Source organism: Chanodichthys erythropterus, chromosome 7, assembly GCF_024489055.1.
Source record: "Chanodichthys erythropterus isolate Z2021 chromosome 7, ASM2448905v1, whole genome shotgun sequence".
In the NCBI taxonomy this organism is placed as follows: Eukaryota; Metazoa; Chordata; class Actinopteri; order Cypriniformes; family Xenocyprididae; genus Chanodichthys; species Chanodichthys erythropterus.
Genome location: NC_090227.1, coordinates 30,674 through 48,885, shown reverse-complemented (window position 1 = coordinate 48,885; position 18,212 = coordinate 30,674). Strand labels below are relative to the sequence as shown.

General features: G+C 36.7%; 1 protein-coding gene across 1 annotated transcript; it reads left to right on the top strand.

Annotated features, from left to right (window-relative positions):
• The first annotated feature begins 329 nt into the window (after positions 1-329).
• On the top strand, positions 330-18,105 carry LOC137022514 (uncharacterized). The gene is made up of 14 exons (XM_067388899.1): positions 330-598; positions 5,584-5,765; positions 5,841-5,945; positions 6,023-6,137; positions 6,243-6,393; positions 6,574-6,694; positions 9,451-9,606; positions 9,695-9,732; positions 9,855-9,884; positions 12,294-12,466; positions 14,835-15,256; positions 16,712-16,811; positions 16,910-17,162; positions 17,261-18,105. The coding sequence occupies exons 1-14, from the start codon at positions 479-481 to the stop codon at positions 17,356-17,358; spliced, it is 2,064 nt and encodes a 687-aa protein (XP_067245000.1). The 5' UTR covers positions 330-478; the 3' UTR covers positions 17,359-18,105.
• The last annotated feature ends 107 nt before the right edge of the window (positions 18,106-18,212 follow it).

The following is an 18,212-nucleotide window of genomic DNA, read 5'->3' as shown; positions in this document are numbered from 1 at the left end:
AGGTGAATGTTTATTAATAAGCTTTAATAGTTTAATAATATACATTTAATAGTTTAATAGTTTATTAATATAAATGTATTAATAAGCAATTTAATAAATGTGTATTGTTTAATAATTATTCATTGAACATTAATAAATGTTCATTTCCAACATACTTTGGGTTAATTTTAATTAAGCAATACAGTAATTTTTAAACAATAGTTGAGTTAAATAAAAACTACCCAGCAGGTTGGGCAAACATTTAACCCAACCGCTGGGTTAAAACAACCCAATCGCTGGGTTTGTCCATTTTCAACCCAACTTGGGTGGTTTTTAACCCAGCATTTTTTAGAGTGTATGTTTATTAAAAAAAATCACAATGGACTGAATTAGTATCCTAAGTTTACAAATATTATTCTTAATGATTAACATCTTGATACTATAACAAAGTGTGTGAAGATGATTTGTGCTGTGTGTGGAGCAGCGGAGCGCGGCCGTGATGAGGCTGAATCTGTGGCTTCTGGCTGTCTGCCTGCTGTCACTGACTCGCATCACTGCGGGATCCATTTTGGGTGCAGCTGTCAATATTGAATTGCTTGATCAGGACAGATCACAGCAGGTGAGATTCATTACTATAACAATTTAAATTTTTGTGTCAAGATTTAAAGCCTCTGATTCAGGCCTCATTTATTTCCTCTCTTTATGGTTCACATTGGAATGTGAGTGGAGGTGTATATGTGTCGTAATATCGTTTTTATAATACCATCAATACATTTCTTTTACAACGTGCAAGTAGATGTTATCAAGTGTTACTCACTACAAAAATCAATAAAAAACACCTTGCTAGAATATTAGCACGATTGCATATGTTATATAGATTTTATATTAAATGACCAAGAAGCGAATGTTGTGAGTTAACATTTTAGACACACTATTCCATTTTGGCTTTATTTGCAAATCAAAAATATTTCCAAACAAACACACAGAACTGTTGCACATCTCAGAGGCAAAACAGGGGTGTTTCATTACTAAAGAAATCTGCGTTTTTAAACAAATCTGTTGAATGAATGACTAAATGTAACTAGCACCATTCAATTATAATTTAATATTTAAAGCTGCAGTCCATGACTGTTTTGGTTAAAAATGTTCCAAAATCAAATTTTGAGCAAGTACATAACCTGCCAGTGTTCAAAACTATCTCTGTACCTTAGCCTTATTCACAATGGTAAGCTTGTTCTGGGGGAAATTCGAGCATGCAGCCGTTCGTCTTTGCGTCATTACGTCACGTCTGTAAACAGAAAGAAGATGTCCCAGCTAGTAGGCTATATGGCATGTGAGGCCGATCATTTATAGCTTTTTCTCACAGCAGCTGCAATAATTAAACTTATTTTGATGGCGGATTGTCATGCAATGCTGATGTTGTTAACGTTAACAATTTGAGAATAAAGTATAACAATGATAATAATTTGCACAGTTTGACGCGATCCATGCTAAGTGAATGTTAGATTTAAACCGGTGTGGTGACTGACAGCAAACATTAGATTCATCTGTGCTGATGCACAACCCATCGTACAGATGATAATTCTGCAAATAACTACAATTGCAGGTTTCAAACAGAGATGGCGACAAAGAGGTAAAACTTACGGACTGCATCTTTAAAGTGTCAGTTTTAACATACAGCAAAGTGCCCCCAACTCTTCACTCACATTTTAATATTCATTTCATTAATCAAAGAAAGTGTTGCGCTCACAGTAGCAACAATCTTGTTTCCTTCAGGTGCGTAGAAACCAAAGGAAATAAACTTGAGCAAAACAGATTTGTATGTATATTTCATGTAGTTTGTGTTATGTTCATTGCCTTTCAGACTCTCTTGTTGTGACACTTGTGATAATTGATTGTTATTGGTGCTAATTGATGATTGTGATAATTGGATTAAGCTGATGGCTCTGAATTGCTTGTCTTTCTAGAAAGAGGGTGATTGTTTGTTGCATTTTGAGCACTGAGGATAGCAAACTGCTGAAACGTCTGCTCCTCTGTTTTTAATTCACTTGCACTTTTTTGCACCATGCAATTAATATAATACATTTTGTATTTTTCTAGACTTCAGTGGTTTTTTGGATTCAGTGTGTGGTCAGCCACTTTTTCTCTGTTTTGCTCAATATTCATTTCCTTTTCATCTCCCCAGTGAGACGTTTATTTGCTTGGTTTGCTATGCATTGTTAGGGGGTTTATCTCTCCTCTGAAGGTTTCGTTACTTTGTTGTGGCATTGCTGTGAATTTAGAGCAGCAACAACTAATCAATTATTTATATATATATATATATATATATATATATATATATATATATATATCTATATATATATATATATATATATATATATATATATATATATATAATTATATAATTATGAAAATGAGTCCATAGCTCCACCTAATGTCCAACCAGCACTAATACCGGTATTACGGTTTTGAACTGGTATTACCGGTATGAAAAGTCTACGAGCAAGTTCTGTTCTGTGCCAGTCGAGCCAGTCCCATTGAGATGTTATGGATAGGGTTACTGGACAGGTATTATAGACTTCCTTATTTTTTACCCTGTTGGTGTATGTTGCCACAGTGTGAATATGACAGTTGTGTTTGAGGCAGTTTGAATAGCCATTCTATGGCGTTATTTTACTGTCAAATATCGAGAGCACATTATTGTGACGCGAGAGCATATAAATGTAATGCGCGAGAGCAAATCTGGACACGCGCGCTCAAATATAGTGCTCTCTTGTGAACTGCCTCTCCTCTCGCTCAGATATTGCGTGTGCACGCTCAAACGTGTCCTGTGCGCTCAAACTGCACATGTGCGCTCACGAATCTCTCCGTGCTCTTGCAGAAATTAATTTGCTTTTGGATTAAACGCTGTCAAAAGTTATAAACCAATCAGAAGAGACGACTGATCCATGAAAATGATACGTGGAATCTTATTGGCTGAGAGTGAAGTGTGCCTGGAATTCTTTCGTCGAAGATATGTATTTTATTTATTCACAATTTAATAATATTTATCAAATGTAACCTAACTGCATCACATTACAGGTCAAACCCCGATTTATCTAAACAAACAAACAAAAAATGTTTCTTAAAGTTATTGTGGTCATACGTTTTGTGTTGAAATTTATTTTAAAAATAGGTAACATTTTACAATAAGGTTTTTATTTGTTAACATTAGTTAATGTATTATCTAACATGAACTATCAATGTGCAATACATTACTGTAATTACTAATCTTTGTTAACGTTAAAAATACAGCTGTTTGTTGGTTGTTTACTTCACAGTGCAATTACTAATGTTAACAAATGCAACATTTGATTTTAATAACGTATTAGTAAATGTTGAAATTAACATTAACAAATATTAATAAATGCTGAAGAAGAGCAATTCATTATTAGTTAATGTTAACTAATGCAGTTAAATAATGTTAACGCAACCTTATTGTAAAGTATTACCAACAAACATCTTCTGATTTAAGACCGAACAAGATCAGGTCAAATCGTCATTCCCTTAATACTTAATGTGGAGATCACATATACCACCATTGTCAATTTCTTCTGAGGTCTGGTATAAAACATGACATACAAAAATACCTAAGCTCTTGTGTATGCACGATTAAGCAAAAGAACGCGATCTTATTCCTAAATGACAATGATTTTTTTTGTTTTTTAAAAATTCAACACAAAACGTATGACCACAATAACTTTTAGAAACATTTTTGTTTGTTTAGATAAATAGGGGTTTGACCTGTAATGTGATGCAGTTAGACTAGGTTACATTTGATAAATATTATTAAATTGTAAAGAAATAAAATATATATTTTTGTCGAAAGAATTCCAGGCACACTTCACTCTCAGCCAATAAGATTCCACGTATCATTTTCATGGCTCAGTCGTCTCTTCTGATTGGTTTATAACTTTTGACAGCGTTTAATCCAAAAGCATTAATTTCTGCAAGAGCACGGAGAGATTCGTGAGCGCACATGTGCAGTTTGAGCGCACAGGACACGTTTGAGCGTGCACACGCAAAATCTGAGCGAGAGGAGAGGCAGTTCACAAGAGAGCACTATATTTGAGCGCGCGTGTCCAGATTTGCGCGAGAGCAGAGGAAATCTGCGCGCGAGCGGACAGATTTGCGCTCGCCTCGCGCATTACATTGATATGCTCTAGCGTCACAATAATGTGCTCTCCACATTTGACAGTAAAATAACGCTATACCATTCAAGTTTAGATCAAGTCAAAACAATGTCATCTGGCTTTCCAAATGTTTATTGATTCAAAACAATCAATTCCAGTTTAAGATGCTTGTTTTCTTGTAATTCCAGACTGTTGTATGCTTTTAAGAACAACTAAGCAGAACTTAACCCTGTAAAGCCTGAAATAAGTCAGAAGAATATGATTTTTTGAAATGGAACAGTTTATTAAATTTTTTTATTTATTTTTAAAAAATAATAAAAAAGTTTTGTACACTGAGTATCATATTTGATACATCAGGCTTTTTTTGCTCATATAGTCTGATATAGGAGATTATGGAGGTCATACTTGAGGCTGAAAAATATTTGTTGTTTTCAGAGGCACAAAATTAGCAAAAATGTGGACTTGGTTGCAGATATTTATATGTATAAGATCTTTAGATCTTTATAACAGTATTGCAGATACATAAAATACATATAATTATCAGAGAACAATGAGATGTGAACGGACACTGAACAGAAAAAACACAAGGTTTAAATACACAAGGCAATCTAATCAACGAAACAAGCCACAGGTTTACAACTTAAAGGGTTAGTTCACCCAAAAATGAAAATTCTGTCATTAATTACTCACCCTCATGCCGTTCCAGACCCGTAAAACCTTTGTTAATCTTCGGAACGCAAATCGAGATATTTTTATTGAGATATTTTTGTTGAAATCCGATGGCTCAGTGAGGCCTGCATAGCCAGCAATGACATTTCCTCTCTCAAGATCCATTAATGTACTAAAAACATATTTAAATCAGTTCATGTGAGTACAGTGGTTCAATATTAATATTATAAAGCCATGAGAATATTTTTGGTGCTCCAAAAAAACAAAATAACGACTTATATAGTGATGGCTGATTTCAAAACACTGCTTCAGGAAGCTTCAGAGCGTTATGAATCTTTTGTGTCGAATCCACAATTTCAGCAGTTTGGCAGTTTGACACGCGATCTGAATCATGATTCGACACAAAAGATTCATAATGCTCCGAAGCTTCCTGAAGCAGTGTTTTGAAATATCTTCATTTGTGTTCTGAAGATCAACAAAGGTCTTACGGGTGTGGAACGGCATGAGGGAGAGTAATTAATGACAGAATTTTAATGATCTAACCCTTTAATCAGTCAATGAAATATAATTATACTAAAAGACCTTTTACTTGCAAAAAAACAAAAAACAAAACTATAAATCAGATGACAGAATGCATGTAGTAGATTGTGTGTGACAGGTTTTACAGCAAAGTTTTGACCACATTGATATTTGAAGCTTTAGAGATTTGCGAATATGACACAGTAGGCTTTACAGGATTGAAATCTCATGTCTCTGCCTGCAGATCAGGGCTCATTACAGTCTGGTGTCCAGCTTGCCCTGTCCAGCGCTGGATGAGCTGTGTAATGAAGTGAACTGCATCGACCAGCTCAGCTCGTCTCCGGTGAAAGGAGTTTTACCTTCACCAGGCTGGTGCCTCCGTCAGTGGCAGAAAAACATCCCCCAAAACCACACATCTCAGCTCGGGTGAGTGATTACACATTCTGTCCAAGTAAATGGCCTGTCGAGTGACTACAATCTCATATTGAGTTTACTCTTTAGGTCTGATGGAGCTGTTTCACTATATTCAAGAGCAGATCTCTCTGTCAGATCGGACACTAACGGCATTAACCAGCCTCCATATGTGTCGCTACCTCCTCCAGTCAGGTAAAGCCCTGCAAACACACTTCAGAAATGCCCATAGAAAACATATTGTATGTCTGACTTGTATCTCTTTATATCAGGTTACAAGCTGGTTGTCCTCAAGAAATCCCAGTGAATGTGATGGATTTGGATGGAGATGAGATTCGCTGTCGTTATGAGAAGACTGGCCTTGGTGAATTTATGCAGCTTAATGAAGTCAGTCACGTTTTCCTTTAAATATTCAGTTCAATTAAATTGTTATATGTGGTTACATTCAATATTTAATTTTCAAGTTATTATATTGTGTTTTGACCCTGAAAGGAGACGTGTACACTGTTGTATGAAGGTGGAGCGTATTTGGGTCAGTATTCAATACAGATCATGGTGGAGGATTTTCCTTCATCTGTAAAGAACCAGATCCACAACGAGGCAAAGCCTTTCTCCACTGTATCTGTGCATCTCTTAATAACAGGTTAGCAATTCATCTCAGTCTTCACAATGAAATAATGAATAACAGAACAACTTTGAAGCCTTCAAAATAAACTCAATCAACAATATACTTACAATTAACAATATACTTGGCTGTACCATGCACATTTGTAAGTAGTTTTAGTGTGTGTTACTATAGAATTATTGGTGTGTTGTATTGCAGTTGAAAGTGGATCAAGCTGCTCCGCTGTGCCAGAGTTCACAGGTGAAAGTCCAGCAGGGGGCGTCGTGATCCACGTCCTGCCCTTCGAAGAAGTCCATGTCAACATTACTGTTGACTCAAGGTAAGCAGACAGGACAGTTACATTTGGACATTATATTTAGTATATAGTTTTGCTCAATTTAAGGTGCCGAAAATTAAATTTTTGATTAGAAAGGAATGTCATTCTTATTTTAAAATTCTTACCCAAAAATGAAAATTCAGTAATTTATTTGACCTCCTGTTGTTCCAAACCTGTATGAATATCTTTCTTCTGCAGAACACAAAATCATTAAAGACATTTTGAAGTAAACTTGGGGTGCAACCTACACTGTAAAAAATAAATCCGTAAAACAACGGAAAAAGGACTGGCAGCTCATTACCAGACATCATCCAGTAATTTTACGGACATTTCCGCTCATAGGCGCCAATTTATGTTTCTGCTGGTGGGTGCCCAGAGCATATACACAGACCCGTGCTAAATAACCACAGTAAAGATAGTTTGCGGTTTGATATTCAGATTTCTTTTGGCTATAAATACGTAGTGCGCTGTCATAGACATGCAAATAATACCAAATATCGTTCTCCATGATTTGTGAATTAAGATGACGCTGTTTTTTGGGCCGAAATCAGGTTTTTTTTCGTAGCGACTCTTCATTTTATAATGGCTATAGCTCCAAATGTTGGACACTTAGAGGAATGAAACTGGTGTCATCTTCACCAGCTTGATCTGTGAATTTTTTCACAGCAAAGCTCTTGTCCGTAAACCCCTTGGTAAGTCCGCCAGTAAGGAATGTGAAATAAAAGCGTTCTTCATGTTTAACGTCTATTACCAATGAACAGGCAGACTGCTGGAATAAAATAACATTGTTTTAGGTCGAGCTCGATTTGTGAAAACTTTCACAATAGCATTTTATCTCGTGGTCGTGTTTCTCTTTGCTCTGCCCCCCATTTTTTGCATAATATGATATATATATATATATATATCAGCTGACCCAAACCCAACTGTGAAAGTTTTCACAGATCAGAATAGTGATGTACATTATCTATACAAGGTCAATTATATATATATATATATATATATATATATATATATATATATATATATATATATATATAGATATATAGATATATATATATCATATTATATAAAAAATGGGGGGCAGAGCAAAGAGAAACACGACCACGAGATAAAATGCTATTGTGAAAGTTTTCACAAATCGAGCTCGACCTAAAACAATGTTATTTTATTCCAGCAGTCTGCCTGTTCATTGGTAATAGACGTTAAACATGAAGAACGCTTTTATTTCACATTCCTTACTGGCGGACTTACCAAGGGGTTTACGGACAAGAGCTTTGCTGTGAAAAAATTCACAGATCAAGCTGGTGAAGATGACACCAGTTTCATTCCTCTAAGTGCCCAACATTTGGAGCTATAGCCATTATAAAATTAAGAGTCGCTACGAAAAAAAACCTGATTTCAGCCCAAAGGACAGCGTCACCTTAATTCACAAATCATGGAGAACGATATTTGGTATTATTTGCATGTCTATGACAGCGCACTGCGTATTTATAGCCAAAAGAAATCTGAATATCAAACCGCAAACTATCTTTACTGTGGTTATGTTACCAACCAAATAAAAGCACATTCTTTCCATGAGTGTTGTTGCGAGTCGCGCTCTCACAGATATCTGATGATCAGTAGCAGCTCACTAAATAAAATTATTCAATACATACATATTTACAATAAGCACTTACATTAAGAAGACCATTCTAGAGAAAGAGCAAGGAGAGTTTGAGTTTGAGCGCGCGTCCAGTTGAGCGCGATCTGAAATATTTGTGCTTGCGCATCACCTGGAATGCGCTCTCGACATTCTACATTAAAATAACGCAATAGAAACGGCCTCAAATAAACTATAAAAAGGTGAAGATAATCATGTCTGAAAGCTGCATTCGATTTTTCATTGGTTAAATCAATGGAGAATATCTCATATTTTTCGGTGCCTATGTTTGCATTAACCCCACAACACAATTTAATGAAGTGAGAATTCTAAATACCGGTAAAACACCTGTAAAAAATAAATATGGAAAATGTGTAGAGGTCGTCTTAAGTTCTGTAGATCTGTACCCGACTTGAATTGACCCAAACCCGACATCCATCAATTCATTATTAAAAAAGAAAATCCCGACCCAATAAATTAGTCAGAACCGATCTGAGAGATTTTTTTTAACCTGACTGACAGAAACAGAAATACCTGAGATTAGAGAAAGGCATATGAATTTCTGGTCCTCTGGTTCATGTTTGTCTCTCTAGCCTCACACATTCAGCAAATGTGTCGGAGTGGCATCATTACAACAAATGATTTTCCTAGTCATGGTGTTCAACTGCACTCGCAACAAAGTTTATTGGTAAAAAAACTTCCACATGCCTCTGCTGATGGATGGCCTCTGATCTAGTGGTGTCCCAATTAAACCTCCCATTCATGCAAGCTCACCAGTGCTGGTTCTGTCCAGCCATGATCCAGGACAGATCAGACCGATCAGTTCACTCTTCCAGAATTAACACATTTGTGCATCAATGGTTGGTTATTAGACATTGTAGTGTGAAGTTATTTATTTTTGCAATTCTTTATGGTGAAGCCAGAAATGCCACACTTCTGTTTGTTTATGTGCACTCATCATTAGTACTGTTATGAGACGAGAGAATCAAATCTTCCCAACCTCTCACATCATTCACACATTGTGACCCAAATATGAAGATATTTTCAAGCACCATAATAATTCATGATTGATTATTTTGTCATTTTATCAGTTGAAATCTCTGGTCTTTTCTCAATGCAGTGTGTCTGAAATAGCTGTGATTGGCCCACCAGGACTCTTTATATCACCAATGGAAACAGGCATGAATTCGCAGAGCTCTGTCACACTGTCCTGGGTCAGAGGTCCTAATCAGTTTGCCCATTTGCTGTCCGTTTGTTTTGCTGCAAATACTCAAAGGTAGAAAGGAGCTCACAGAGTCAACATGAATACTTCATAAAACAAATTCAGAGTTGACAGTTATAACTCTCTTCTGTTTGTTTCACAGCCTGCAGTCTCACATCAGGTGTATGTGGCTGAAACAAAGTAAGGCTGTTTTACTCCTTTTCCATGTTTTCCTCTTTGTATTTAAAAAAACCCCCAAAAAACTAGCGATGGGAGGTCACACACCTATGATCTTTATTTAATCTAGTATCACTCTCTTTCAGCGCAAACAGACCCTTTGCCGCCAGGAACAGGTAATAATTCCATGGTTTGAGTGACAGCACTATATTCCACAGTCATTTTCAGCCTGTACAGCTTAAACAGATAGTTCACCCAAAAATGAAAATTCTATCATCATTTACTCACCCTCAAGTTGTTCATAATCTGTATAATTTTCTTTGTTCTGTTTTACACAAAGGAAGATATTTTGAACATTTACACATTACACCCCTGTTTTTATAACATCAAATAACTAACTAAAACCAAACTTATTTAAAGGGTTAGTTCACCCAAAAATGAAAATTCTGTCATTTATTACTCTCCCTCATGCCGTTCCACACCCGTAAGACCTTCATTCATCTTCGGAATGCAAATTGAGATATTTTTGTTGAAATCCGATGGCCCAGTGCGGCCTGCAAAGCCAGCAATGACATTTTCTCTCTCAAGATCCATTAATGTACTAAAAACATATTTAAATCAGTTCATGTGAGTACAGTGGTTCAATATTAATATTATAAAGCCACGAGAATATTTTTGGTGCGCCAAAAAAACAAAATAACGACATATATAGTGATGGCTGATTTCAAAACACTGCTTCAGGAAGCTTCGGAGCGTTATGAATCAGCGTGTTGAATCAGCAGTTCGGAGCGCCAAAGTCACGTGATCACGTAAGCAGTTTGGCGGTTTGACACGCGATCCGAATCATGATTCGACACACTGATTCATAACACTCCGAAGCTTCCTGAAGCAGTGTTTTGAAATCAGCCATCACTAAATATGTCGTTATTTTGTTTTTTTTGGCGCACCAAAAATATTCTCGTCGCATTATAATATTAATATTAACCCACTGTACTCACATGAACCGATTGAAATGTTATTAGTACATTAATGGATCTTGAGAGAGGAAATGTCATTGCTGGCTTTGCAGGCCGCACTGAGCCATTGGATTTCAACAAAAATATCTTAATTTATTTATTCCAAGGGTATGACCGATTGTTTTCAATATATCCATTTTCTTACTTGAAAAGGGGGTTTGAATTGTCAAACAGTGGGGGCTTTTTCTGGACCTCAGCAATTAACTTTTTGAGAGAGAGATCGACTTATAGTGAGCGTATTACCTGCATCTGATATTCTTCAGGTCAATCTTATATTCATAATCACAAAATCAGTTTAAATGTCTGCTGAGGAAAGCGATATCTTTGTTTTTGTCCTTTTAACAGTTAAGAGGATTTCTCATGACAGTGCTTGTCAATGCATTTGTCAGTTGCATCTTGTAAGATGCTGTTTAAAATAAAAACAACGTCCATGTTTAAGTCACTTGCATTATAAAAATCTTGGCGACTGACTCACTCATACAGTTTTTGCCACCATCTAATGCCGTATTAATGTTACTTTCACTGAAATCTAAATCACAATCACTAACGGACCCTTTCTCAATACCAAATACAGCATGTTATTTATATAAAATATTTATTGAACAGTGATAGTAGAATAAGTTTGTACAATAGGAAATAAACACAAGCAAACAGTTCAGTCAAACATATAAAAGCTGCACTCTAGATAGTGCAGGATTTAAGTTCAATGTAAATATAAAGTTAGGAAACTAAATATAGCCCTTAAGCCAAATCGCTTAACTCTGGAACAAGTAATAGATTAAGATTGCCCGTTTGATATACCCAAAACAAATTATATCTCATGCTTATATCTGTCAGCGGCATGGAGCTCACATCTCCCAAAATGGTTAAACACATTTTCAAATAGGCTCTTTGTTTATATATAAGTTGCATATTTGAGGTCTAAATAATTATATTCTTGCCTAAAAAACTCTTAAAACTACATTCCATTACACAACAACATCTGTAAAAATATGGTGGTCTTGCTTGTCTGCCATGACACTCACTGAAAGCGGAGTGATACAGACAGTGAAACGGTTCCTGTGGTGATACTGGTAGAATATCACATGGCTGGAAAGACCTCTCAGCCAATCAGATTCGAGAACCAGAAAGATCTGCTGTATAAATCAAAATACATTACAGATGTGCAAATATATTTTTGATTTGTGATTCTGATTTTAAAAAAGTGACCTGCAGCAAATCATGTCCTTTGTTTCCATAGTGGATTGATGATCTTTCTTAAATCTTCTGATTCTGATTTTTGTTTCCTTTTGCATTTTTCATTGATACTTGTGTACGGCTTTCTTTCTGTTAGTAATTTATTTGAAGAGAACCAGACTAAAACCTGACCTTATCAAAATCTATGACACCAAAAACTGTAAACATACCTCTGCTCTAGCAAATCTACCTGTCTCATATTCATTCTTTCAAAAACTGCATAACTAGTAAAATCACAAGCCTAATTTCAAAAGCATCCACTCACTTATCATAAGCCTGTCTCACCCTCATTTTGTTGCAAATGTAAGAACATTTCTCATGTCTATTTGTCAGAGTTGAAATGTAAGGAGCGAGAGCTTCAGATGTCTCTAGTGCTTCCCACTTCCTTCCTGGAGAATCTTCATCTGTCTGACCTCCAGCTGAATGATCCGGCCTGTCCAGTGTTTTACAACACAACCCATGTGACCACCACCTTCTCTCTGACGGGATGTGGAACCAAGAGAATGGTATGAAACGTTCTCACTTGGTAGATAGATGTAGTTATTAGTCTTTGTATTTCTAGCAATAACACCAGGTTTTCCCTGTGTATTTTTTTTCTTTGTACATTAATCTGTGTAATTACACCGAGCTGTTAGATGAACACGTTAGAGTTCTAAACCAGTATAACACTTTTTTTTTTTTTTTTTTGTGGTTAACCCAAAAATGAAACATCTGCCCACATTTGTGCACTCCCATGTTGTTCAAAACATTTTTTGTAGCAACTCATGTAATAAGTAATAAATGAATGTAATAAAATGTTCATTTAATGTTATGTTTTTCACATAATATAATAGGTTATTCTAGGAGAACATTATTACATAATGAACAGTTTGTGTCTTATCTGCAACAAAGTTGTCACAGTTTTCGAAGAATATAACACTGACGCGAGCGGCGAGATGCGACGCGTCAAAAGATAAAAGAACCCATTATAATCAGTGATATTGACTATACACTGGATGCGGCGCGGTGCGACGCGAGTCACGTGGCAACACATTCCCGACAGTAAACGGAATCCCCATTCTGTTTTTGACGTAGTCCAAGTGCTTTGCAACGGTCGGTTTGTCGCATTCAGTGTAGACAGCTTTTAGCTTTTGCAGCGCAATGCCACGTGAAAAAGTCACGACTGATATAGACACAGTGATAATATTAAACGGCACCACGAGACAAAGATCTATTTCAGAACCAGCTGCAATCAAAATAACATGGCTGCGGGTGCGGGCCAGATATTATTGCTGGCGGGCCAGATATTATTGCTGGCGGGCCAGCTGGCGGGCCAGTTTTGGCTGCCTATTGCCAACCACTGCTCTACACAATTTATCGAAAGCATATTTTTCAGACATTGACAAGTTGAACTTATTCTTTACAGGAGATTCACAAAATAGCTTATCAACATCTCTTTCCACTAGTCTACAAACTGTACTGTTTGTAACCTGAGGGCAAAAGGTGGTCTTAGTCTTGAATTTCAAACGACCACTATGGGTAGACACATTTTCATGATTTATTCTTGTATGTCTATAGAAACATTTCAAGATCAAACTAATTGGTAATGACGTGCAGTTTTTCGATGATTGTGTCGCTCAAATGATCTGTTAAAAAATCTGCATCACTGTCCCCACTGGAGGCTGAGGTATGAGAGATTTCTTCTTGAAAATGCACCTTTCATTATGGCTTGGTAGAAATACCTCCTCGATTAAGCAAAGGATATACTTTGTTTTCTTGGTTGTTGATGGTGTCCCTTCGAAACTTTCTTATCTTGTTTTGTTGTAGATCTTTCATAAATTCTAACAGATGAATTAAGAAGTTCTAGTTGTTGTTTGAAGACAGCTTCACTGGTTTCAGCAATGTTCTCTTTTATCTTCTTTAATTCCTTCTGTGTATATTTAACAACTAAGAGAATGAGAGAGGCCTAATTCATAATTTTACACCATCTTTTACAAAACTCTGAATCTTCTCCCCCAATCGTTGGAGACTTCTGAATTCTCAGACCCTGGGAATCCGACTAGCCCTCCAGTATTCACTGAGAGTTGTGCCTTTTTTTTTACTATGATGTAAACATGGACCATGTAACTGTTGGATTAAATAATTTGGAGATCAAGTATGTGCTTGACTAAACTGCAGTTATAAACAGTAGAGAGAGTCATTCTTGTTTTGTAAAGAAATACTACAAAAGAAAATGATGTATAATTTGTGTTTTTGCTCATTGTTTTATGAGTGACAAATTGTGAGTGTTGGGTGAAAATTAGTTGATTTGACACATGAATAAAATGTTTTGGTAGTTTAAGTGCATTGTGAATGCGAAATTAACTTCTGTGCCAAGATGAATGTTTCTTAGGAGAACTGTGTAGTTTTGAAGAAGTCACCTGAGTATTGTCCTAGCAGTTGTAAAAAACTAACAGTTTTCTTTCAGCATAATATATTTTTGAACACAAAATGGGAACTTTTTTATTTTATTACATTAAAATACAGGCTTATTTTCTGAAAAAGTGTGCGAAATTTTGTGAGTATGACCTGCTTCATAATTTTGAGTCACACTGACGCAGAAAAAAAGCTTTTTCTTTCTAATTGTGTAATTATATTTTGAGAGAAATGGTTTACATCAACTTAATAATGTAATACTTATTACATTATATCACAAAAGTAGTCCATATGTGTACAAACAGTGTGTACAAAAAATATGTTTATATATTTCTTGGAGTACAGCAGAGAAATTAAACTTTTAAAAAAGAATGTCTCTACAAAGAGGATGACAGTTAAAGAAAGTACTGGAACAACATAAAATTCTTCATTTTAATTTTCTTTTTTTTTCATTGGTATCTCATCTTTAATATTTTTCAGCATTTAGGTTCAGAATTGCTGTACACCAACACTTTACGCAGCATCAATCCCAACTCCACTATAAGCCGTGTTGCCACTCTCATTCTTCCACTCGCCTGCCGGTTTCCTGGCCAACAAGCTAAAGGTCCAACATTTAAAATCTCCATACCTGAAGAAGTGGAGACGTTTGGTGCAGTGTCCTTCTGGATTGAGTTCCATCTTCCCGGAGAGGGTCCTCTGGCTGCCGAGACGCGTCTGCCACGCATGCGCAGTTCGCAGCCGGTGCGTGCGGCTCGAGAGATACGTGCTACGGGCAGGATGGAGATGCTGGACCTGCATGTGTTTTCCAACTGCTCACTGGACCGTGCTGAGCTCATGGTGGGCCGCTGTGTTGAGTCAGAGACAGAAGACTTTGTAAACACACGGCCTCTGCTGAGCCACGGGTTAGTATCAACATTAGCCCTGTCAAAAACGTAGGGCCCAATTTTAACGATCTAAGCACATGGTCTAAAGCGCACAGTGCAAATGCTCTTAGGGCATGTCTGAATCCACTTTTGCTAGTTTAATGATGAGAAAAATGGTTGGTGCACCCAGCACTTGGTCTAAAAGGTTTGTCCCTTTTCTCTTAATGAGTCATGGGTGTGTTTTGGGCGTAATGTGCAAAAAAGTCTCATCTCCCATTCCCTTTAAAAGCCAGTTGCGCTCGTGCCATGGTGGATTCACTATCAAGTGAAAAAAACTCTTCTCTAGAGAGGAAATGGATCTGCTCGTGTGCAAGGTTAAAGCAGACCATCTACAGGAAAAGCCGCAATCACCTAAAGCATTTTTATCTTTATGCACACAATAATAATCTTTTATATAGTAATCCTTTGATTTTTAATATTTGGCACATTTCTATGTGTGTTGTGCACCCGCCTATAGGCACATAATACCAACGTGCTCTTTAAATAACAAAACAAATATTGTGCGATTGACTTTAGACCAGGTTTCAGTTGGTCAATGGCACAGTCTGTTTCAGTTGCCTCAAAATAGTAACGCGCCAACATTGCGCATGAACACACCTCGTTTTCAGACCAGCACACCCATGGGCACACAAATGGGCGCAAGTGCTATTTAAACAACGTGGTGCAGGACGTGAAAATTATAACTGCATCGGGCTGAAAGTAGCAAAAAACGTGCATTGCGCCAAGTGTATGATAAGGCTCCGAGTCTGTTACTCAAACTACTTCTACTGCTAATGGTTATTAGTGTTAGTTATTTTAACAAGTTCCCAGAAGGAGTGACCCAAAAATATCATAAAGACTTAATTTGGGCCTGTATGCAACCACCAAGCTCTTTAGCAGCACACTAAAAAACACTCAAACCTTTTGCAACTGCATAGCAACACCCTGGCAACCACCCACAACACTCTAGCAATGTGGCAGCACCTGGACCAGCAGAATTCACTCATTTTCTTCCACTGATGTGTTTCCTGTGTGCTATGTGTGCTATAGACATGAATATCAAAAATAATGTGGCTTGTTGAGGAGAGATAGATGTGCTGTTTTGATGATATTCCCCTGAATCTCATTTACATTGGCTTATACTGATGGCTTCAGTCTCAGTCTTAATCTCAATGCACCACAATATCATAAACACATGATTGTATCATAGAGACATTTGTACTAATAAAGTGTAATTGTAGAAAGCTAAATTATAGTTTATATTCTAGAAATAAAGATTTAGGGCATCTTAGGGTTAGTTTTTTGTGATATAATAGGGGAATCTCAAAGGGAGATAATTCAGATTTAATAGCCTCTCCCTTAAATACATCTCCTCTTGTTTCATGTACTTCAAGTTTTTTGACTACACCTTCCTCTTTTCTGTCATAAATCTGTTCACCTGTCTCTGTATTTCAGCTGTTCAGCTGGAAATGGAACCTTAGAGATCTTGACGTCAACTTCTACTGTTCGGATTTACCGCTTATATCTCGGTTCTCTGGGTATAATGGGAGACACTGTATGTTTCATTATCTGTGTTCTCAATATGTACATTTTGTTTACAGATGGGTCTTTCTTGCATGTCTATTGTTAAACTCTGTTCATTTGTCTGTCTAGATGTATGTTGAGTGTTTAGTTCAGCTTTGTGTTACCACCAAACAATCCCAGAGATGTCCTGATCCATGTACGGAAACAACAGACAAGACTATAGTAAACAGCATTCTGACCCACAACTACACTGTCCGCTCAGGGCCTGTTCCCCTCATAAAAGCCACAGAAACCAGCACTACAACTGCTAAACCAACCGCAACTGCGAAACCAGTCGCTCAGCCCTCCACTAGCCAGGTCACAACAGCCTCTGCCTCTCACGGTAAGTGTTTTACTAGTTGATATTGGTATAGTGCGCATGCCTGTGTACAGAGTCTGACACAGCACATATCAAAGTATGTTTGCTCTTCTCTGTTTCAGCTCTGGATAGAGGTGCATTCTGGGTAGTTACTGTGTCATTGGCTGTGCTGCTTCTTCAGCTCATGGAGAACTTTGTAGAGCGGTTCATTGCTTACTAATCAAAATCATCTTATCTTATCTTCTTTATTAACCACCATTACAATGTTTCTTTATATACCCTTTAATCAATGAAAAAGCACATCTGGGCTGCGTTTCACTCCAACTTTTTTTTGCCCTTCACTCGCTAACTTCCCTCCGTCTCATGGACTCTGATGTGCGTAATTTACTATGGAGTTGATTTATTATTTAAACCCCTTTTTTAATTATGAATTTGTTTTATTCAGCATTCTATATGTATATATGTTGTTGGAGAAAATATATATATAGATTCATTTAGGTATATGAGCTGTTGGAGAAAAAATAAAATTATTCAAACACAAAAAAATCAATAGTATAAACTTTGACTGTGAACATAGCTACAAGTATTATACAATTAAATCTCAACATAATATATTATAAACTATTATGCAATTAATTCTCCAAATAATTAATATAAACTACAGTTAAGCGTGATCTGCTGCGATGTCACAATCGAGTTGCATTGTGGGATATAGAGCTGCTTGGAGTGTCGGAGTAGACTTGCTCCCTTGCTAAAAATCGAGGGGACGAGGGCCTATCCACATAAACTCCCCTCGCCCACTTGACAAAGTGGAACTCACTTCAAAATGGTGGCAGGGATTCCCCCGAGGGGAAGTGCTAAGGGAGGTTCGCGAGTGTATGTCTAAAAGCGAAGTAGAACACACCCCTGGTAGGAAAACATACTTAATACTTTTACTATCATTCTTAAATTTTGGGAAAGCATCAAAAAACAACACCTCTTCCAATCTTTTAATTTTGACCGTCTGTAATAACATAATGTAAATTCATAAAATGATACATTTTATTAACAAGAATAAAGAAATCAGATGTTCAG

Bases quoted from the DNA above. Each gene is read 5' to 3' on its own strand.
- LOC137022514 (XM_067388899.1), top strand. From the start codon at position 479: ATGAGGCTGAATCTGTGGCTTCTGGCTGTCTGCCTGCTGTCACTGACT. The intron at 9,885-12,293 runs GTAATAATTCCA...TCTATTTGTCAG, and splicing joins CCCTTTGCCGCCAGGAACAG to AGTTGAAATGTAAGGAGCGA. The intron at 16,812-16,909 runs GTATGTTTCATT...TTGTCTGTCTAG, and splicing joins TGGGTATAATGGGAGACACT to ATGTATGTTGAGTGTTTAGT.